Genomic DNA, 24987 nt, shown 5'->3' on the forward strand with positions numbered 1-24987 from the left:
CTAAAAAACAAATATATTGATGGTAGCAATTTAGACTTTATATGACTGCCTTTCATTTTAAACTACGCTCCAAGAAAGAAAGACTCTTAATGGTAACTGAGGTTAGGAAAACAACAAAAAAACCTTTTTTCAATATACTCCTATACCAAAACAGTACTTCACACACCCTTTGCAAAATTCTGTCATTCTACTAAATCCTATATTTTCCTCCTGATCATTTTTGTTGTCACTATACCTTCTCTGTCTCATCTGGACCATTAAGAATTTGTTGCTCTGCTCACTTTCCATCCACTTCCTTTCTTCGCCCTCTATGTTGCTTTACGTCACTGCCTGTGTCACTTTGCAAAAAAGACATACTAGCTTAGACAGTCTTAGAAACCCTTTACTGCTAAAGCTGCAGAAGATGTAAAATGACTGATGGAAGCCTAGTATCAACTTATTTTATGCTTTTTAACATAATACACACTTTTTTCTACAGTCAAATCCTTTGGTCTAGAATACCCTTGCATGTGAAAGTCTCATCTGTTCACCAACAATCATCCTAAATGCTAGAGCTTCTAAGAAGTTTATCTACAGCATCTTACATAGCTCTTTATTTCATTTTAGCATTCTTATCATGACTGACAGTTTTCCCCCATTAGATTAAGTGCAGAGTCATCTCTGAATTATTAGTAAATACTTAATTTAGGAAATGTTAAGCTGAATAACAGACAACAATGGATTATTTGAAAATACTCCAAAGAGATCTCTGTTTCAAGAAAGTGGCCATTATGTTTGTGCTGCTTCATAAAGGACAGAGACATTAATAAAAATACGCTCATTTTTTTAATTAGGCATTGACTGTAAATATCAAAGTACTGGTTTTTAGGTCTGGCTTTGAGCCTGATGTACTCAAAATAGACAAAATCAAATTTGCTACTTCTACTAATCTGTAAAAAGGAAAGAGACTTGCCCATGTATTTTCCACATAACCTGAAAAATTAAATGCTTACTATTTATTGACTCTGTAACTTGGAAACCAAAGCTGCTACCTCACTATGAAGATGACACTAGTAGGACCCCATAATTAATAATGCCCCAACTTACTGAGAGTCATTAAGGCTAAATATATTACTGATGAGATCACCATTTACCTTAGTCATTGTTATAAATCAAAATCTTTCTGATCACCTATGTTTTATCCAAATGCTCATCAGAATACTCATTTGTATTTTCCCTTGTTTGAATTAAATCCCAATCCTATCTCAGACTTCTTTGGGTCTGGTCTGAGCTTCTGATTCATGGCTTTTAGTCTCTTATAGTCTTAACTCTTCATCTCTTATCATAAGTGAAATTCAACAAGGTGAAAAATGTCATTTCCTTTGAAGCCAATCAGTAAAAGTGTTCCTTTTCTGATGCACACCCAGTTCATCAGCTACGTGATCTTTCTGAATTTCTTACTACATGTTCTTGGTTGTGTTTTTTTCATTTAAGGCTTTGGTTTAGAGGATTTACTTCACAGTATTTACATATAGATGAAAACAATGTCATGGCCTCCCACTTCCTTGCCCTTCTCACTCTTGAGTGATCTGTTGCTCTATTTTCTTCAGTTACTGACCTCAGGATCTTATCTTTAATAGTATCACCACCAATGAAGAACATTTCTTTCTTAATAGTGTTTTCTTAATCGTGTCTTTCAAGTTTATTTCAATGAAAACGCAATCCTGTTGTTAAGTCAATACTCTTTTACCACCAAGCCACAATTATACCAAGAGGATATAAACAACTTTTAGTAGATTAAAACAGTAACCAATGTTGCTCAATTTTAAAAAAAGTTTTAAATGGACTCACTAATAAGTGCCACCAGCCTTTTAAAGAAAGGTAACATCAGCACTCTTCAAAACATTGCAGAAGATAGAAAAGGAAGACATTTACCACATTCATTTTATGAAGCTAGTATTACCCTAGTACCCAAAGTAGATAGGCAAAAGAGAAAATTACAGGCCATTATCCCTGATAAACACTGATGTAACAGTTTTTGAGAAAATACTGGTGAATCAAATTCAAGAGCACACCAAAAAGATCATTCATGAGGCTGGAGAGATGGTTCAACAGTAAAGAGCACTGTTCAGTCTTCCAGAGGACCCAGATTCATGTCCTAGCACCTACACAGTGGCTCACCACCAACTCTAACTCCAGTTCTTAGGGATCCAAAGCCTGACCTCCAGTGGCACAGACATGGAGTACAGACATGCATACAGGTAAAACACTCATGCACATAAAATGGAAAGAAAAAATATTCACCATGACTGAGTTTCATTTCAGAAATTCAAGAACAGTACAAAACATACAAAATACCTCATAGTATTACACAAAGATCAGAAATCACCTTATCATATCAACAGATGTAGAAAAGGCCTTTGATAAGGGAACAACCCCTAGAGATAAAAGCCGTGAAGAATCTAAGAGTTATAGCAAAAAGGGCATATACGACACCTATAAGCAACATTATGGTGAGCAGGAAAATAAACAAAAATCAAAGCATTTTCACTAACTCAGGAAAAGAAAGAATGTCTAATTTCTCTACTCTTATTTCATAGAGTTCTTTTAGTCTTAACTAGAGCAATAACAGATGGAAACAAATAGGAAAGGAAGAAGTCAAAGTACCTTTATTTGCACAGTATAATTCTATATGTCAGACTATAAACTCCACCAGATTTTTAGAACTAATAAACACTTTGAAAGTAGCAAGACACAAAGTCGACATATAAAAATTGGTAGCTTTCTTATAGCCCTAGAATGAACTTGGCAAGAATGAACTTAAGCAAGCAGTTCTATTCACAATAGTTTTGAAACAAAACAGAAACCCACTAATGAATAAATTTAGCCATAAAAATGAAAGACCTCTACCTTGAAATTATTAAAACCACTCAAGATAAAAACAGAAGACAACAAAAGAGGGAAAGAACACTTACACTCATGGATTAGTAGGATTAATGACTATATTACTGAAAGAAATCTACAGATTCAATGCAATCTCCAATAACATTCTACACAGACATAGAAAACTAAGTCTTAAAATTCATATGAAAACAGTTATGCCATCCCATAGGTTTGTACCTAAAAGATTCCAAATAACATGCTACAGTGATTCTTACAGTCTATGTTTCAAAAGATGCAAAGAGCAAAGCAATACTGAGCAAAGAGAACAATGCTGGAGATATTACCTTACCCAATTTGAAGTTATACTAGAAAGCCAAAGAAACAAAACAGACAAATCAATGCAATAAAATAAAGCCATTTGACTTTTGACAAAGATTCCAAAAATACACACTGGAAAAAAAGATACCTTCTTCAACAAATAGTGCTGAAAAATGGGTGTCCATGTGTAAAAATATAAAAATAGATCCCTATTTCTCATCCTTTACCTACAATCAACTTAAGATGTATCAAATATCATAATGTAATACTTGAAACAGCTAGAAGAAAACCTAGGAAAAATACAACAAATATAGAGTATTTTCTGAAAAGGAGTCCTATATCAGGAAATGAAACCAAGAACTGATAAACAGGTTTGCATGAAATTACAAAAATTCAGCACTGCAAAAGGAACAAATGAGTGAGCAGACAACCTAGAGAGCAGGGCAAGAATGTGCCAGCTATATATACATTTGATAAAGGACTAATGACAAGAGGACTAATATCTATATTAAGAACTAAAAATACTAAATACCAAAAGCCAAGCAAACCAATCAAATAGACTAATGAAATGAACAGGCAGTTCTCAAAACAAAGAAATGGCCAATTAATATGAAAAAGAAATGTTCATTGTCCTTAGTCATCAGAGACATACAAATTGAAACTACATTGAGATTCCACATCATCCCAGTCAGATGGCTATCATGAAAAAAAAAGAACACATGCTGATGAGGATGTGAGGAAGACAGAACCCTATGTACTGCTGGTGAAAATGTAGGTAATCTATCTGCTATGGAAGTCAGTGTGGAGAGTTCTAAAACTCGAAGTAGAACTTCCACATGATGACACAGTTATGCCATCCCTAGGTATGTACCTAAAGGACTCTAAATCAACATGCCACAGTGATTCTTACAGTCTCTGTTTCAACAGTATTCACAAAGGCAAGCTATGCTATCAGCCTACAGGTCTTGAAACAGATAAATGGACAAAGAAAATGGGATGCATATACAGACTAATAGTTTTATTCTGCCACAAAGAATAAAGTTATGTCATCCGCAAGAAAATATTCAAGCAGATAATCATATTAAGCAAAGTAAGACTTAGACAAATATCATATATTCTCTTCCATTTACATATCCTACATTATAATACATGTATATGGGACATAAAAGTAGAAGCAAGGAGAATGAATGGAAATAGTGGAGGATGGGATAAAGGAGAAAAAGAGGTTGAACTTAACCAAATAAATGGTATATTTACATGAAGATGTCTGTACTAAACCCATCACTATATACAACGAATATATGTTAATAAACTTGAGTATTAATGTTAGAAAAGGCATATATTCAAACATCAAGATTTAATAAACAATGCTTAGTGCTTCCTAAAGCACTGGCTTTACTTATTTTGACAAGTACATGTTCTTGAAGAGTATCAAAGAACAGCTTGGCATTCCTGCTTTTATTTGTCCTAAGACACTACCAAGTTTTAACGCTATTGTTTCTGCACATGTAGAAATACCAAGGCAACAAAAAGCCAAATCATGGCTTAGGATGAAAACAGCTTTGAGCTCCTGAAAGAACTACTTATAATTTGTGGTTTGGACAATGTAACATTCCCCTGCATTCTCTTTCACTCACTTTTGTTATACTAATACTAAATGATTTCTCTTAAATCTCATTATTTGTTATTTACAATTTTTTAACCCTTTAAATTTCCTTATAAGGAAGTCCAAATTACAATAATAATATGGGCTAAATCATGTATTTCCAATATGTTCATATTTTCTGACTCACTAAGTTCCAGTCAGGTCAGTCAATTATGTTCACGTTTTCTGACTTACTATGTTCCAGTCACTTCAGTCAAATTTCAGTTCTTGATTCAGGGCTTTTGCTTTCTTCAGTATTTATTCTAAGAATATTCTACTTTCCCCCATAGCATGCTATTTACTAAACTTAAGTTAAATATTACCCTTTCCAAGGAATCTGGGTCATCATCACGTCCAAGCAACTCGCACACTCCCAATTGCTACAGTATCCTTTTCTCCTTTTAGCTATTTGTTATTTTTCTGTCCTACAAAGACTCATAAAAATGCAAAGAGTAATTCCATCCTACTTGCTATATAATGGGTACTCTAAATATTCATTAAACCAATGGACACATTCTCAAGTATTTCTATTAAAGCTATACAAACTCATTCTAGAGCACTTAGTTACAGAACACTACATAATGAAGAAGTAGCTATTATGGCTCTTACCTGGTAACAAACAAATAAACAAAAACCTCTCTGGCCCTCACCTTCCTGTTTAGGATTCTTAAACTTACCATGTATGGCTTCTTGGTAACCAGGTGTCTTTGCCAACTTTTTCAATACAAAACTTTTGAGGCCCATTACTTCCTAAATCAGGAACATAAGAGAAGAAAATATTTATCTGATGGTGCTTTAAAACTAACAGAAGCATGTCATACTGTTATATGAATGACATAGAGGAAACTGAAATTTTCATAATTATAGTCTACTTCTGAACTGAGAAGTTTTTGGTGCTGCAGAGATACTGAAGTAAGAATTACATCCCTGGAGAGAAAGGTAACTATTTTTACACAATCTTGCTTTCCTAGCAATTACCCTATGGAGTAAAGCAGTAGTTAGCTCTCTTTGATGACACTTCCATTTTATCTCACAAATTGTGGTGGTCTGAATGAGAATGGCCCCCACAGGCTCATAAAATCAAATGCTTGGTCACGAGGGGTGAGATGGATTAGGAGGTGTGGCCTTTTGGAGGAAGTGTGTCACTGGGCATGGGCTTTAAGGTTTTAAAAGCCCATGGTAGGCCCAGTGTCTTTCTCTTCCTGCTACCTGTGGATCAGAAAGTAGAAATCTCAGTTACTCCTCCAGCACCATGTCTGCCTACATGCTGCCATGCTCCCTGCCATGACAATGGACCAAACCTCTGAAACTGTAAGCAAGCCCCAATTAAATGCTTTCCTTTGTCAGAATTCCCATGGTCATGGTGTATCTTCAGGGCAGAACAGTGACCAAGACACAAATGGCTTTGGTATCAATGATTTTTTCTATTGTAGAAACCTTACATATAGCCCAGAAAAAAATAGTCATTACATTTAAGTCTACTGTACGGCTAATAGCTATTACACAAAACTAACTTCAGAGAAACTACAGTGAATCTGCATTTACCCATCAGCTCAGCAAATCCTCCTAGAGGTAATCGGCAGGTTCCAGTGACAAACTGCAAGAGTCGCATTCTTACTTCATTATCAGTCTCTTTCACAAACTGTATGACAAAATCAAATGTACTTTAATATAAAATAAGGGTCAACATCCTGTCAATAATGAACAGTAAATAGGTGAAAATGTAAAAAAAAAAAATGAACACTGACACTGGTTCAAGTAATGCAATAAAAAGTGTAATACTACCACTTAGGTGCACTGTAGATCTCACATCAACTAACCCTCACAATAACACTACAACCAGCCACTATTACAGCTATCATACAAAAGGGAAATAAACAAGAAGCTTCAAAATCTTAAGTCACTAAAAAGTGTCTCTAAGAGGTACACTTGTCTCTCTTCCTGAGAGCTGGTGTTAAGCACTGTGACATGTGTTTCTCATTTACTTAGACATCACAACAATCTATGAGGCAGCTGCAATCATTAGTAATCTCACCATACATGCAAGAAAAGGGAGGCCTATAGAGTTTAAGTAATTTGTCTCTTCAAACTGCTAAAAAGTTGAACATTTGAACTCTGGTCTCATTGAGCCCTAAACTACTGGTAAGCTATGTCAACTACTTCCTTTTAAGCTACAAAAACAAACGAACACTTCCCCACTACTCCTCTCTGTGGTATTTTCTGCTATTAAGCATTTTACAAACTTTCTATGCCCTTCACTAGTACCTGAAACACTGAAGATGTCTCCAAAATAGACATTTGCTGACAAGTTAACTTCTTTTGGAAGAGGAATATGAATGGCAAATAATGAATAGGTTGGTTCGAATATAACAAAGTCAGCAACTTAAGAGGGCAGTTTGAGAACAAAACGGCTTCTTTCAAATAGGAAATACACAGGTAGTGGCTAATTTTTATTATGGACTTGACTGGATTAATTAAAAGCCTAAAGCTTTAGTGAGGCACAAGCTTTGGGTGTGTCTCTGAGGTGTTCCAGACAGGATTAAGTGAAGGAAAAAACTCTCCCCTAAATGTGGGAGGCACCATGCCAAGGGCTAAGTCCCAGGCTGAATAAAAAGAAATGTGAGCAGGCCATTTCTACTTCCTGATCTGCATACCTATGAACAAGCTCCCAAGGTCACTGCTTTTAGCTGCTCTTAACATCATGCTTTGCTGTGATGGCTGGTACTCTTAAAATTGTGGGCCAAGAATTTGTCAAGAATTTGGTCATAGTAACGAGAAAGTAGCTAATGTAACAATTTAGTTAAACATAAGACGCTTTTTTAATCCAGATCGAAAACTGCACAGAATTGTGCTGAGGCACACAGTCCATTGTGGGGATGTGAAAGCCAGCTCTAAACTGATGGCACTGTGTTTTCTGCCTGTCGAGAAATGAACTGCTCTATCTCAGTTATTAGAGTGCTCAGACCTCAGCAATAATTTACACAGGTCCACTGTGATGACTAAAGAAATGTAATATGGAGCCAGGCATCCCTGAAGGGCTGTTGACCTTTTGCTCTGGGACACCTGGGAGATCCTAGTGGCCTGCAGGTGTGGTAAGAATAGTCATGGGCTGTGAGGTATTAACAGCTGCCTTTGTTTCTGTAAAACCTGCTTGTTGCTATGGGAAAGGGAATGAAATGGTCTTCTTATTACTATATGGGGGAAAATAAACACCTGGGGAAGTAAAACAATTTTCCTGCCCAGCTGTGGATTCCCTGGATAGTTGTGATACATGCCTTTCTGATGTTTGCCTTAAAACCACACCTTAACCCCGCCCCTTCTGCATGGCTTACTGTTTGGTTCTAACACTGCCATCCTTCTGCTAGCAATAAGAATAAACTCATTTAATCTGAATTTGATTGAGTCTGTCTCTGGTTTTTCCTAGTGGATTCAAATGCCACAATACCATCAAGACATGGGAAACACATTTTATTACCAGCTTTGACATAAATCTCACCATTTTACCTAAATCAAACAGTTCAGAAATACAAATACTCATTGGGTTTCTATGACTTCAAGTTCCTAGGTTATTTAGACACATGTCCAAATGTAAGGTCTTTAAAGTGTAAGGAGACAGGAAAGGGTGCAAAGGGGAACACCTGTGCACACTGTCTAGTCGGCATTTCTGTATTTCATCTTGAAAGCAGACTTACTCCTGTGTAAACAGGAGAAACAGACACTAGTTTTTTTTTTTTTTTAATGCTTTCTCAGCTTGGCCTCCAACTACTAAGCTCCTCTTCCCTTCTCTTCCTACCTTTCAGAGACGGTATATTCATATCCTATAGCACATACATACAGAAAATAAATGTTATAGTTCATTCAATCCTCTCCTGGAAGACATTTGAGTTCTGTTAGCATACAATTATTGCATTAAGCACTTTGGTGTATGCCATTTTGTACATATTGATGAATATTTAAGACAGGTTCCCAGAAGGGTCTATACATTAAAATATAATGAACTAATGAGATTCATTCCTATAAAAAGAAGTACCTTTTGGAAAATCTCCTCATGATAATATGATACCCAGCTTTTCACCTGAGTGTGAAAATTGCCAGAAGTCCAATCGTTAAGTTGCTCAGTTGAGTTATAGTTAGTAAAACAGTTATAGAAAGAATATCCCAGGATTAGAGATTTAAAATCTTCAACATGTAAAACAAAGCAAAACAAAATGCCTCTCATAAAATGTGCTTAAATAGCTAGGTAGTGGTGGCTCACACCTTTAATCCCAGCACTCAGGAGGCAGAGGCAGGCAGGTCTCTGTGAATTCAAGGCCAGCCTAGTCTACAGACTGAGTTTCAGGACAGCCAGGGCTACACAGAGAAACCCTGTCTTTGAAAAAAAAAAAGTGCTTAAATAATAGAATGGTGAACTTGGATGTTCTGCGACCTACCCGATCACAGTTTAAGCCAAAACATAGTAGGAAAAAATAGTCATTCTTGTGTATTACTATCTGAATTATTCCAATTCTTTAGCAGATTATCACTTTCAGAAGAATTAAATACCCACATTGACAGCATCATTAAAAACATACACCTGGCAGCACTGAATGAGCTGATGCAGAAGGAAAGCAAATTCATGACCAGCCTGGGTTATTCAGGAAGACCTATCTCAGTGGACAGTCCAACAAATCCCAAACCAGCCAGCCAAAACCCTACACGCCCTCTTCTAGAAACATGCAGAATTCATAGAATAGTTGTGATACCACTAAAGACCAATCTTATCTCCATTTAGAAAATAGTGAAAGAGTTGGAAGGCTAAAACACAGGTCCAAAAGCACTCTCAAAAATAAAAACTACTTTAAGACCACATTTTATGAGAAAACTTTTTCTTCAAATGATTTGTCTCAAAAAAGATAAAGCAAATACCTGCCAAAACCAAATAATTTGCTTGCTGTTTCTTGTATAATGTCGGTAAACAGTGTTTCTCTGCCAGTCTGCCAAGTCAACCTCTTGCATGCCACACAGCATAACCTGGGGAAGAAGCATGCTATCAGCCACAACAAAGACTGGGGGGCAGGGGAGGTTGTTTGCTTGTTTGTCTTTGTATTATTTATAGGAGTTTCTGAAAATATATTTTGTGTAGAATAGTTTGTCCTGGTAGTTTCTGCCAGTGTGTTGGTGTTTTCTTTTCCCTCCTTCCTGAGGCAGGGTCTCACTATGTAGTCCTGTGGGAAAGTAGGGGGTGGGGGAACTCACCACATATACCGAGCTAGCCTACAGGCCTAAAACTAATGGCAATCCTCAACCGATCCTCTCAGTGCTGGGACTATAGGTATCTGCAACCAAGCCTAGCCTTTTTAATTCCTTAACAGTGTCTTTTAAAGAACAGAATTTTTACTTTTGATGAAGTCAGGCTGTTTTCTTTACAGTGTTAAAAAAAATTCTCTGTAAACAACTTCTACCTATATCATGAATATTTATATTTACCTCCAGGTGTTTGTATAAACACACATTTCATTTCCATAGGTAAGTAGCTAATGGAAGATTTGCTAGGGCATGAGGAAGACATACATTTAACATTATAACCTGAGAAATTACCAACATTATCCAAAGTGGGATTTCATTTAGGCTACTATTCTCTTGTTTTATTTTAGGTTTTCATGTTTAATATTCATTTAAAATTCATTTTTGTTTCTGGGCTGAGGTAGTGGCCAAAGTTAACTTTCTTTCACATGGATATCCATTGCTTCAACATTATTTGTTGAAAGGGGTTTCCCTTTTCCCACTGAAAATAATTTGACAATGCATGTTGTGCTCTGTTTCTAGATTTGCTTAGATGCCATAAATCAAAATGTATACATTTGAAATATGCTACACTGAGGACATTATGGTAGTGACATAAACAGTCATAAAAACACAAAGATGACATGATTTCATTTATATGAGATTTAAACAGTCAGAATAATAAAAATAAAATAGGGGGCCACGAGGCTTTGTGCTTAATGTGTGTGTAGTTTCAATTTTATAAGACGGAAGAATTCCCAAGACTTGATGTAATGTATAATGATGCAGTCATACTTAATATTATTGAATTGCATACTTAAATATCATTGAAGTGGTAAGTTTTATATGTATTTTACCCTATATAAACAAAACCACTTCTGATGCATGCCCATTCTTACTTACATGAAGTCAGGACCACTAAGAATTCATTTAAAAATCTCATCTTTCAGGTTAAGTCACTACTAAATTAAGATTCCTGAAACTGCCCTAAATTATTAATAGTGTTCAAATCCTGTTTTATGACCCTTAACAGATGACACAGATTAATGATATTGTCCTTGTAACACCATTGATTTTTGTTGTTGTTGTTTTTGGTTTTTCCAGACAGGGTTTCTCTGTGTAGTTTTGGTGTCTGTCCTAGATCTCGCTCTGTAGACCAGGCTGGTCTCGAACTCACAGAGATCTGCCTGGCTCTGCCTCCTGAGTGCCAACACCGCCTGGCAACACCATTGTTCTTAAAACATCACAAAACATAAGACACACCCAATTCCAGATACATTTAGAGAAATGAGAAAATTCAATATTATACACAAATGTGTGGACCTTGTGTATAAGCATAAAAGAAGCCAAACATGGTGGATCAGCACTGGCACGTGAAGACTACAGAGGCTGAAGTAGGAGGATCAGGATTTAAAGGCCAGTCTGAGCAGAAGCAGACCCTGTCTTAAAGGAACAAACAACACTGACCATGGACAGGAGAGGTGAGGTGGGGGGGGGTGGGGAGGGGGAGGGAGAGGAAACACAAAATCCAGCCATTCCCACATCAGCTGCTATCAAATAATAAAGAGTCTAACCTCCAATTCTTTTTCATCAAAGTACTGTAGCCACTGAAGGGGAACAACTTCATTAAACCCATCAAGGAAAGCTTTGGTCTGTTCTTGTACTCCTCGAGAAAAACGCCATTCTGTCATTAAACTGAAAATAAAGACAGTATTTGAAAATAGGTCACTTATATATGAAGCTAAAGGAAAAAACACCAAGAAAGCCTTAAATTCTTTCTCTTTTTCAAAATATACTCCCCAAATGTATGCACACAATAAGCATATATGCATGCATATATGTGATTTTAGAGTTAACATAATTTTCCATTAACAAATTCATTCTACCTTTTTTACTTTTATTTTTTTGAGATTATAATTTAATTGTAACATTTTTTCCTTCCCTTTCATCCCTCCAAATCCTCCCATATACCTCTCCCATATTCCAATAAAAGGAAAATACAGAAGAAATAATATATTTCCTGACACATATGATCTACCACAATTATATAAAAAGTACATAAACAACTTAAATAGATCTATAAAAAGCAGTGAAATCGAAAGTGTAATAAAGTATCTTCTAAGTAAAATGGCTCAGGCCTATATGGCTTCACACTTACAGAACTAACATCAGTGCTCCTCAAAGTAGTCCATAAAATAGAAGTCTATCAGTCATTTTACAAAGATAGTTATCACCTGATACCAAAACTTCACAAGGATAGACAAGCTGACAGACACACAGACACACACACACACACACACACACACACACACACACACACACACGAGAGAGAGAGGGACTGAGACTCTGAGACTATAGGATAGAAATCACATGGGATTTCAGAAGATGGAGAAAAGGCCTTAGACGGTGTATCTGACAAATCTATAGTCACTGCAGGAAATGCAGAAGAACCTCAATGCGTTTCTGAGCAGGCCGAGACAAGGTGCTTCCTCATACTTAGTGTACCACTTGAGTCTTTGCCAAGGTAATAAGGACAGAAAGAAACAAAGGCACAAGCAGGAGCAAGGCATCCATTTCCCCTGGCAGGCAATGTGATTCTGTATACAACAAATGCTGAAGACTCCGCGGGAGAAAACTCTTAGAACTAACAAACCCACTCAGCAAAGTAATAGGACAAAATGAAGACACATATATAAATCAGTTATTAATAATTTTTATAGAAATCAGTTAACAGTGTTTCTACACACTAGTAATGAATATCCCAGTAATGAGAAAGAAATTAGGAAAATAACCACATTCATGATAGATAGAACATAAATCTTAGGAATAAATCTAATCAAGAAAGTGAAAACTTCTGTAGTGAAAATATTAAAACACTACAAAAGGAATCTGAAGAAGACAGAAGATAAAAGCCACCCATACTCATGGAGCAGCAGAATTAGTAGCATGGAAATAGCTACACTATCAAAAGCAAGACACAGAGTGGAAACCTCTTCAAAATTCCAATGACATTCTGAAAAAAAAAAATTAGAAAAACACCCTAAAATTTGTAGGGAAATACAAAATATTGCCTAGACAGCCTGGCAATCTATAACAAAAAGGACAATTTAAACAGAACCAAAGTCAGAAAAATAAAACAGACATGTGGTTCAATTCAACAAATTACAGGCCCTAGAGTTACAGAGCCACTTGACTTTTGTCTAATGAATGGGTAGTTCTTGAAAGATGACATACAAACAGCCAAAAAAAACATAAGAATGTTCAACATCACGAGTCATCACAGAATGCAAATTAAAACTACACAGAGACCACCTGACCCCAGAGTAGCTACCACAGAAAAAACAACAAATGCTAGCCAGGGAGCAGAGAAAAGAGAATTCGTACATACTGCTGGTGAGAGTGCAATCTGCCTTGCTACTATGATAATTAGTAAAAACAAAAAATAGAACTATTCTCAAGGAAAAGCATACTTATCTAAAACCAAACAGCCCTGAAAATACCCAAATAACTAACATTATAGACTGAACAGATTGTATTTAGGAATATATATGTATAAACATAGACACATAAAACGTTAGTGAAAAAAGGGGGCTATGAATTTGAAAGAGAGCAGAGGTACATGGGAGAGGGTCTGAAGCGAGGGAAGGCAAGAGGGAAATGATGTAATTATATATAAACTCAATCTGACGACAATGGATAAAATTAGAGATGATTATATTAAGTGAAATAAACTAGATTTAGAAAAACAAGTATTTCATGCTTTTACTTGTGAATCCCAGATTTTATAAAAGATATATAAATCCGTAATTTTTCTTCAACCATGTATTTTTCTTTTATGTATATGGATGGGTATTTTGCCTGCATATATGTATGTGCACCATGTGAATACCTGGTGCCTGTGAGTCAGATCTCCTGGAACTGGAATGACATATGGTTGTGAACTACCATGTGGGTGCTGGGAACCAAACCTGGGTCTTCTACAAGAGCAGCAAATGCTCTTAACTGCTGAGCCCATTTTCCAGCTGTCATGTGTGACATGAAAACATAAAAGGGACTAGGAAAAGAAGGAGAATAGTAGAAGGCAGTGAGGCCAAGAGGAGGAAATGGAACACTGAATACAGTCAAAGTTCAGGATTACTTGAAATTTCTTTATAAAAACCCAGCACCATTCACACTGAATATAGGCCAATGAAACATTTATTATGTACCAGTTTAAAGAATGAGGCTGTTCTACAACATAAGTAAATAAGTAAGTAAGTAAGTAGAATTTTTAGGGTGGGATGCAGCAGGGAATGGCTGACTGTGAAGGGACAGTTTCTAGACATGGTTTTGCCCATTCCTAGTATAGCCTCAGTCCCTTCATCTATAAACAAACAGGCTACACAGTTTTTGCAAAAACACTTTTTTTAATTCAAATTTTATTATAAAGAACTTAGAAATTTAAAAAAGTCCACACACCAAAATTATCTAGACTTCAAGTATATATATCTCAATAAACTTTCGCGGGATTTTATGTTTTCACTATTGAACATATTTGTATGCATTTATCTATCATCAAAAAATGAAACAGCCTCAACAGAATTAGAACTAGAAAAACAATAAGGTTTATATCCTCCTTCATGAATCAAGTGTCAATAACCTACATTCGGTCTTTCCTTATCATCACCTAATATCCACCCTTTCCTGTTCTCCTTTCTCCACGTTACACTGTGGCTGCATGTGCACTTCACACGAACACACACACAAACACACAAAACCGGCTAGGATCCACATATGAGGGAGCATATATAATTTTTTCTTTTTGAGATTTTGAAGATTGCAAAGTCCCTTTTCAGCACCAGTATTCTCATGTCTTCTGATCTGGGCAGATGGGGAATGCCTGTTGCAAATGCAATGGGAAAGGGAAGGATGACACACATTTTTTTATTTCAAGAAATTTGGGATGGGAGATGTGGATCAGCTTTAGAGCACAAGGATCAGGCCCTAGCAGAGCAAGAATCTGATGAGAATTTTCCAAAGGGTAAAAACTAATAAAATTAAGGGTGTGTGTGTGTGTGTGTGTGTGTGTGTGTGTGTGTGTGTGTGTGTGTGTGTGTATATATATATATATATATATAAGATTTATAATTAGATTTCATAAATTCTATAGACTGAGTTCAATCAGATCTATCAACCTACCCAATATATTCATCTTTGTTTTCTTCAGTCACTAGGATATTGGAACCTCCCAATTTCAGATCATGTGAAGTAACTTTCCCTAGAATCTCCATGTCAACAGAAAAATACATTTCTAAGCCACATTCTTCAATGTTGTTGTCTCTGGATAAAAAAAATAGCATGTGAGTGTGCACACAAACAAAGTATACAAATGGGTTTTAAATAAATACCTCAATGAAAAAGAAATCTTCAAACCTTATCCAGATAAGGGAGTTATAAAATTCAGTGTCAATAGATTCCAAATCCTTAATAGTAAGTTTTTTACTTAGCATACGCTTGTAGAATGGTAAAGAGAAACCAGTATCAATAAACTTTCCATGGAATAGTGCCTGTTAAGAAAAACAAGACGTTTTATTTAAACTTACAAAATTATCTTTACAGCACAGTGATAAAACAGAAGTCATGAAACTTTACATGTTAAAAAGCCTTACTCAATGGTATAAATTGTGAAAATTAAAATATGAAAATGCAAAGCATAGAAAACAAATGAAAATAAAAATTTTATTTCACAGATCAAACATATAATGTACAATCAACACTATATAAGACGATATGGTACTTTATTATCAACTTGCCCTATTTTTTAGTATATTTTTTAATAATTAGCTTAATTAGACGAAGAAATGAAAAGCCCCATGCACCTCTTTCTATTTCTTTCCTATCTGCAGGACCCCCATGTCTTCATGCCTATGGACAGGATACGCATGATGTGCATAGCATATATACATAGGAATATAGGAAGAAACACCAATGATTTTTGATCCTATGGATATCTAAAACCACTCACTGAAACAATTATATTGGCCCTCAGCCCCATATTCGGTTTATATTCAATCACAAAGCCCTTGAAATTATCCTCTTACATAACTTCAAACTCTGCCCACTGTATTTCAAACAAAATCCCAAGTCTAGATAAAAACCAACTTAAAATTGACTCCATCTATACCTTGTTAGAACATGTTAGAAGTACATATACCAAGCTAGCTGGCTGTGCCCAGCAACCTCAGAGGAAGCATTATTCCTTACTATATTCAGTTTCCCTGTCTCAGATGACGATTCCCCAATGCACCTTTGTCCTCATTCACTCACTATATTTATTGCACACAGGAAACAGCAACCAGGAGAGCTTTTGTGCAGTCTACCCAATCTGCTCACCACTAGCATCTGAACTCCCATACTCTTATTGCAAATAAGCTTTCTATTACTTTTGTGAGTAGTACAGACTGCTCCCTTTTATTCAAGGCATTTCTCCTATACTCCTTGTATTATTGACTTCATCAAATTCTTTGTTTTCAGCTGGGCTTGGTGGCACATGGCTGTAATCCCAGCACTCAGGAGGCTGAGGCAGCAGGTTATCAGCCTGAGCTACAATAAGAAAATCTACTTTGAGATCAAATTCTCTATGATACTTTACTACAAACTTTTCTAAAGCAGATGCTTATATTTTGTTTGAATACACAGCAATTTTTCCATCCTAACACAAACATTTTTCACCTTGCTAAATGGTTGATGCAAGACCCATCAGTAATATATGAAAGGGTTAACCATGGTGTCTTCTTTGAAAACCACTTCCTTCTTCCATTTTCTTCTGGGAATCACTTAATTTGATTTTCCAATCTCAGGTAGTCTTGTTTGTTTGATTTTTTCACTCCTTTTCATCTCCTCAGCTTACAAATATCCCTTAACTCCCCTGTCCACATTATTTCTTAACACAATCATGAGCTTTTGATACATGTTTAGAATCCCAAATGCCTCTTTCTAACCTGGACATCTCCTCACTGCCAGATATGGACACCTATCTGTTCTACACCTCCACTGGATGCCATATGCAGTGAAGTGCAGAAGAAATCCAACATTCTTGATTTTCCTTACCTCCAGTGTTTATATGCTCTTGCCACCAAAGCCTCGTCTTAGGAAATGGCAATTTCAAGCAAATGTATAGACCATGCATTTTGATGCCTCACTTTACAGTTATGCTTTGCCATTAATCTACTAGGAAACGTAGTTCTTTCTAATTTCCAAATATATCCCGAATCCAAACCACTTCTTAAAACTATTACTACACTATATAGATCCAAAAATCACTACGAGATCTCACTGTGACCTCCACAAACTGTCTTTATGTCTCTACCTCTGCTTTCCCCTGTGCACAGTTGGAGGATTTCTTGTTGGTGTTACTTAATTCATGACACTAACTGACCCACTCAAAACCTTTATATGACTTTCCTAAAAGTCCTACATGGTACTTCTCAATTTCATCCCTCACCATATTGTCTTCCATATACTTTGCCCCAGTCATGTTCTTTTTCAACTAATGAGGCATTTCTAAACCCTGCAGCCTTGTCCTGCTATTCCATGAGCCCTAAGTGCTCTTCTCTAAGGTATGCATATGACTCAGTCTCTTCCTTCTTCATGTTTCCATTCATGTTCAACCTTCTAAGGTCTCCTTTAACTCATATAAAAAAGCAAGATCTCCCCAGATCCTGCTTTACAGAATTTAGATTCCAAGAGTAGGAACTCCACCATTGTTGTTATTGTTCTTTAATACCCGGTGCCTAGAAATGGGTATGAGATTATTATAGATCATCAACAAATGTTTGCTGAATGAATCAATGGATAACATAGTGTAAAAATAACAAACACCTTTCAAAATGCAACAATTCACAAGGGCAACTGCAAAGCTCTGAAAATTCTAAAAGCACTAAGTTAGTGTACTTACTCAGCAACTCAGATTTTCCTTGGGCTAAATAACTACATACACCATTTCCTTTTCCCCACACAAAGTGAATAACAAATAGGTTTTTACTTTTTTCTGAATTTTATTTATTCTTCCTAAATTTCATCCATACATATCATGTATGTCTTTAATCATATTCCCATTATCATGTTATCCCCCCCTCTCCCACTCAACTTTGCTTCTTTCCAACAAATTCCTCCCCTTCTACTTTCATCTCTCTCTCTCTCTCTCTCTCTCTCTCTCTCTCTCTCTCTCTCTCTCTCTCTCTCTCTCTCTCTCTCTCTCTGCGTGCGTGTGTGCACATATGTGTTTAAGCACACACATCCCGTTGTATTTAATCTGGGCTGCTTGAGTGAGCATGAGTGAAACACTTTTACATAAGGAAGGGAAGTTTACTGGTAGCTCCACCACTGAGGAACCTGACACTTCCCCCTAATAACTGTCAATTGCCTGTAACTGCTCAGGGAGGCTATAACATTTCATTCAAAATATTTTGATACAATACACTTTTGCACACGTCTGTGTATGCGGCACACACATGTGTGTAGGCCCAAGGCTGATGTTGGATCTTCCTACATTACTCATCACAATACTGACACAGACTCTCCCAATCAAACTTGAAATGTGCAGTGTCAGCAAATTTACCTAGCCAGCTTGCTCTGAGGGTCCAGTATTACCTTCTGAGTATTGGAATATATGCAGGCCACTGAAGGTCTGAACTCTTAGTCCTTGAGCCTGCTTGGCAAGATAATTTACCCACTGAGACATCTTCCTAGCCCCTAGAACACTTTTGAAATAAGCAATATGTAAACAAAATAACTGAAAGTTGAGAACTCACCATTGCAATAAAGCGACCAATAAAACAGAAGTATGAAAGATGATCAGGATTTATGGTTGATGCTGGATTTATCTGTAAACAATAGTTATTCTTGCCTGCATACTCAAATAAGCAATACATTGGGTTCAAAACTTCATGGGAAAGCAAGAAAAACCATTCTCTATAAGAAAATAAGTCAAGATTACTTTTAGTATCACATATATGTGTATTTTTAATAGGTCTTAAATATATCCGTAAGTAAATAAATGTGTGCATGCATACCCATACATGCGTGCACGCATGTACACACACACACACATACACACACACACACACACACACACACACACACACACACACACACACACACCTAATCATTTCTTAGCCCTCCTCCATTTATAATTTATTTCCATTCAAAGCCACTGCTAGTTCTGCATTGTCAAACTGCAAGCTCACTGGTCCTCCCCGGTAGTTCTTTTCTGCATCAAACTTTTCTTTGGGTATCTTTGCTCAACTTCAATTCAAGCTACACAGATTACATTTTTTCTTAATTCACATTTCAATTCAATCTCAGCAATTTCTGAAGCAATTTCAGAGTATAGTTTCTATCTGTCATTGCATTCATTGTGCAATAACAATCTGAAAATGTATTTTTATGCACATTAGCCTCTAAGGCAAAAACCATGTCTATATATTTTCAGTATTCTTAACTCTTATAGGTATTCTATAATATATATTTAACAAGCTTTTTATTATGCTTTGGGATGTTCTTTATTTTGTTGATGCTGAGAATGGAATCCAGGACTTCATGCATGCTAAGCAATGGATAAACCACTGAGCTATACTCTGAGCCTCCATTACTAGTAAATATTTGATGTGACTTGTATCACATAACACTGCTGCTATGAAACAGTGAATTGTTATTTTGTTTTTGAGATAAGGCCATACTTCCTATCTCAGGCTAGTCTGGAACTTGGTAAACAGTTCAGGCTGACTCTGAGTCTGTAGCAGTCCTCCTGCCACAGGTTCCTAAGGCCTGGCATATCTGGCTTTTATAGAACAGTTTAAATTGCATTACAAATGTATTCAAAATGGTGTTAAAACTAAAAAGTGAAATCTTTAAATGTGCTAAGTGCTTACGAACTTTTAACTACCTATTTTGCTACACTTTAATAATCTTGAACACAAAATAAACATTTATAAAACGTTCTACAGCAAGATTCCAAACTCAAATATTTACTATGATCAGTGTGAGCTCATAGGGCTTTGCCTTGTCACTTGCCCCACTCTTCATTAAAAACCTGCTAATAAATATTACTGCTTTAAGGAAAGAAAACTTCTAGGCACAATAACCTAGTCTTCATATGATAGTGGCTGTAGACAGTGGTGGGTACTTTCTACTGTGAAGAGTGTATGGTATCCTAAAGGATTCAGCCAATCAGTGCCAGTAAAAGCAGAAATGTGGGTATAGTATTTTTAAAGAAAAGCCACAATTGTTGTTGTTGTTCTTGTTGCCACTGGTGTTCTTTGTTTGGTGTCTTGAGACAGGATCTCACTATGTAGCCTTGACTAGCCTGGAACTTGCTAAGTAGACCAGGCTGGCCTCAAATGAAGTCTGTCTGCCTTTGTCTCCCTAGTGTGGGGATTAAAGCTATCACCACATTTACCTCAAGAAAAGACACAATTTTAATCTTCTCTCAATCTGGTAATTTGTGTAATACTATCAAGCAATTTGAAAAAATTTTAAGTCATCACGGGTCACCTCTATGCCAATTCCTATGATCTGCTATTTTGCTTACCAATGTTTAATAGAGCTTTTAAAACATTCCCTGAAACTATCTGAAGGATACAGACAACAGTCACTAACCAAAATCAACTATGAATTAATGTAAATTCGTATAATTAAATTCAGGCTCAAAATACTAAGTGAACCAAGTAACTTTACTTTGTGGTTGGGCTGAAGTAAGACATTTTTCTCAGAGAAGAGAAATAAGCAAATCTAGTAAGAATGTGTTTATATGTGTACACACACACACACACACACACACACACACACACACACACACACACGGAATTAAATTTCCAACTGCTTCAGATCACTTTTAGAAAGCAGCAAACCAGAGAAAACTGTATTGACCCAAAAGAAGAATGGATACATGACAAAAGCCTTTATCCTAATACCAACACAAAAGAAAAGTTCCTAACTAGCAAGAGGCAGAATTGACTTTCAACACAAGCTCGGCTCTGTACTCTCAAACTAGACACACAAGGCTGAAAGAATCATGACCTAATACATAAGAGCTAGCATGGCCTGGAGAAGAAAATGAGGAAACAGTAAATCAGCAAATGAAGAAAAATCACATGACAAGCAGCAAAACATAGGGCAATCCTGCAAACAGTGACATGAGGACAGGCTTCAGAAAACCAAAACAGGAAAAGCACTAAGATCAAATGATAACAGATACATTAAGAGAAAATATGATAGACATGTAAGACTGACAAAGGAGATTCCACATACCCATGACTGATGTTCCTGAAGAAAGAAAAGAACAAATAGAACAGAAAAAAAAATATTCAAAGGTAAAATAGAAGAAAACTTCCCAGAAATTAAAGCTCTTAATATGTTCCTTTAAAAATGACCAAATGCTAGGCATGGTGGCGCATGCCTTTAATCTCAGCACTCCAGAGGGAGGTAAAAGCAGGCTGTGAGTTCGAGGCCAGCTTGGTCTATAGACTGAGTTCTACCCAGACAAGCCCTGTCTTGAAAACAAACAAACAAACAAACAAAAAACCAAGTAATCTTCATTGAAACTAGTGAACTTTAAAGGACAGTGTGGACACCTAGGGAAATTTTCTGACAAAGGTTTGGTCTCACACTTCATAGTGCTTACATTCGATGCCAAACAATAGTGAAGCAGTACCTAAGAGTACTGGATAGACAATCCTGTGTAAGAAATGTCTGTCTAGAGAGGTTGTTTATATAACCAACAAGGAAAATACTTCCAAACATGTAACAACTATAGGGACATATCCCCCCATGAACTCTCGAGTAAGCACTTTGATGATGAGTCTAACCAACAAATGCATGATCAAATCAAAAGTTAGGAGTAAGAAAATAATGATACACAAGAACTGATTACATGTATTTAAACTGTCAAAACATAGAACTGGAACCAAATAATTAAGATAAACAAGGGTTCACAAAAGAATATAAATGTTATCATGTCAGACACTGAGGAAAAAAAAATGTGTTCTCTCTTTTCTAAGATGTACCTTTCTTTTCAATGCCTGGGCATTTCTGAAATTGAGAAAAATTCACTCACAATTCACACAATGTGAGTATTTACTGGATAGAAGTGCTTACTGAAGACATGTAATAATATTTTGGATAGAGAAAGAGGCTAATAGAAACACTGACAAACCCACAGCAATATTATGTACCTACTTCTACGAGCTCTGACCTGGTTCTGCACTTCTCTCAACAATATTGAAATTGTGGTTATCTAATTCTATGAAAATCTGAATTCTTAGGAAGACTTAATAAAACTGATAAACTTAAAAAATGTAAATTTATATTTGTATGAAGCAATTAGGGAGAAAACAAAGAAAAAAGGATTTTCATTAACTACTTCACAGATATCTCTTAACATTGTATTCAGTAAATGTAGACAATTTCATTTTCCAAATAAACTCAGAACAGAGCAAAAGCACAAATAAAAGTAATAGGCAATGTTATAATAGCAAAATAACTAAATATCCTCTGTAAACCCATTAATTATGTTACTAATTATGTGGAATACTAACCATCTGACAAGAACTTTAGCACGTACAGAAGAATAATCATAATGGTTGGACTCTGCACATTACCATGCAGGCAGGACACTCTGAGTTCTCTGATCCCCAGAACCCATGTGTTCTGGGCATGTGGTCATGTGACTAACTGTAATCCCAGTACATGGGATGTGGAGATAGAAAATCCCAGAAAAAGCTGGTTAATCACACCAGCTCAAATGTTGAACTCTAGATTCATCAAGAGACCATGTCTAAACATTTAACGAAGAAAGGGATAGAGGAAATCACCACATGTCAACCTCAGGTCTCCACACACATGTGCACACACCCCTGCATAGCATACACCCATGTACACACATGTGTACCATACTCATGTAAGTACACATACACACATACTATACATATATATATATGCAAAAAAATTTGTAATAATGGTTACCCAAAAAAAACTCTGGTTGCTACTAAAAAAGGTAATTTAATATATTCATATATCTTTTTAAGAATACATCCACCGCAGATGACAAAATAGACTTATTAAAAGTAACTTTTTAACTTTACCTTGCAAGGCCACCATAATCAAGGCCTTCTTCTCCTCTAAATATTACATATAATCGCCTCCTTAAGTCATACGGTTTTAATGCCATAATCTAATTAAAGACAAAAACATGAATATTTAGACATTTATACACTGTATAAGTTCCTTCCAAAATAATTCAATTTAAATTTAATCTGTAATTTTAAAAGCACACATTTCACCATCTCATATTTAATTCTGCAGTTCATCTGGTTCGTCCCATAACTAGCTAAAAGTGGACAATCCTTCAAGTTTTCTCTGACTCATTTTCATATATTCTTCCCCCTTCTGGTGTTAAAGGGTAGTTCTACTTAAGAGTTAGTGTGAGGAGAGGAAAAGTTAGATTACATTTTCTCCCCTTCCTTCCTCAAGTTTGATAATCTTTCAGCTTGTGACTGGTAAGCTCTTCTCTTATTGTAAGGTGAAAGGACTTTTTGAGTCCCACCTACATCACATCATCTATCCCTCAGGAGGATAGAAATGTGTCTGCAATCCTTACACAGTGATTTATATTTACACAACAGCATGCCTTAAAATAAGATCCAAACATTTTTATAATTAATAAGTTCCCATCAAAGTTAATCATAAGCATGCTCTACTATGCATAAAGATTTGTATCTACTATCATCCAACAGAACCACAGCCAAAATTGGCAGGTCTGAGTCCAAACACAGCTCACTAATAGGATTCCCTAGGAAGCAATTATGGGCTTAACCCGTATCTGAACAGACTTAAGACAGGAAAAGTAAAACAATAACTAACATGAATTAGATACACAGTTACTAAAAGCAATTCAAATACATATCTGAACAAGCCATTTGTAAAAACACTTGGAAACTTGAAACAATTATTTGGTTCAGAATTAGGCACTCATACACAAAAGCAGTTTTGATAACCACTACAATGGCTATCTTTTCTAAAGCTTAACAACAGCTAGTAAATAAAAATATGATATAAATGTCACCAGAATGTCAGTATTACTATTCCATCTTAACCTATACAAAAAAATAATGAATAATAATAGCAACCAGCATGGCACAATAACCCATAGGGTGCCATGGCAAACATACCTTGATGGTAACCAACAGCTCTGTAATTGGATCTAAGACTGCCTCAATAAGAGGGATACCATGCCTGGTACTGGAAACCTAGCCAACTCCCCAGTACTAGTGAAGTCATAGATCCTAGAAGAGAACCTCTTTGCTAAACTAGCATAATCTCTAACTATATTCTAAATATTTGCCCTTATACCCTCAGATAAATATAGTTCTCACTCTTCATCAAAGAATGTTCTCTTTGCAACAGAGACTATTACAGAAAACAACCAAATAAGATGTAGAGTTGTGGAGCCCAGTTGCAACTGCTATATCTGCAAAACAACTCCCACACCTCAAGCTCAGAGAAGACTGTAGAAAAGGCGTCAGAAAGATTATAAGAGCCAAAGGATCAGGGAGTTTGTTGTGAAATTGTTTCTCCAAGGAATGTTAGAAGCTACACCCATAAGGTCTAACAACATGAGTGGCTAACCGTGAGTTAGAACAAGGAGGAAACCAAGGGACATGCTAATATGGACAGGGGAAGGCTCTCAAGGACTCAGCCCTATTTAAAGAACTACAGGCAACTAAGGAATGATGAGAGCAAGAGAAATAGTCTTCCTTGGGGAAGAGCATACCAATTAGCTCTCTAATACCATATGGTCAGCCATAAAAACATATACATATCAATAATATTATATAGAAGAAAAGGTTTGTATTTATATATTG

General features: G+C 36.1%; 1 protein-coding gene across 5 annotated transcripts in view; it reads right to left on the reverse strand.

Moving 5' to 3' along the window:
* The window catches only part of Wwp1 (WW domain containing E3 ubiquitin protein ligase 1), a 134335-nt gene that overhangs the window by 31494 nt on the left and 77854 nt on the right, over positions 1-24987 (reverse strand). For all 5 annotated transcript variants that reach the window (XM_052717006.1, XM_052717004.1, XM_052717003.1 and 2 more), the window contains 8 exons: positions 23209-23297; positions 18880-19039; positions 15500-15633; positions 15266-15406; positions 11662-11782; positions 9731-9835; positions 6371-6467; positions 5503-5575 (listed from right to left, as the gene is read on the reverse strand). In XM_052717006.1, coding sequence (XP_052572966.1) covers positions 5503-5575; positions 6371-6467; positions 9731-9835; positions 11662-11782; positions 15266-15406; positions 15500-15633; positions 18880-19039; positions 23209-23297 — 920 coding nt within the window. The remainder of the gene's footprint in view (positions 1-5502; positions 5576-6370; positions 6468-9730; positions 9836-11661; positions 11783-15265; positions 15407-15499; positions 15634-18879; positions 19040-23208; positions 23298-24987) is intronic.

This window comes from Peromyscus californicus, unplaced genomic scaffold (genome assembly GCF_007827085.1).
Source record: "Peromyscus californicus insignis strain IS unplaced genomic scaffold, ASM782708v3 Scaffold_5__1_contigs__length_169319896, whole genome shotgun sequence".
NCBI lineage: Eukaryota > Metazoa > Chordata > Mammalia > Rodentia > Cricetidae > Peromyscus > Peromyscus californicus.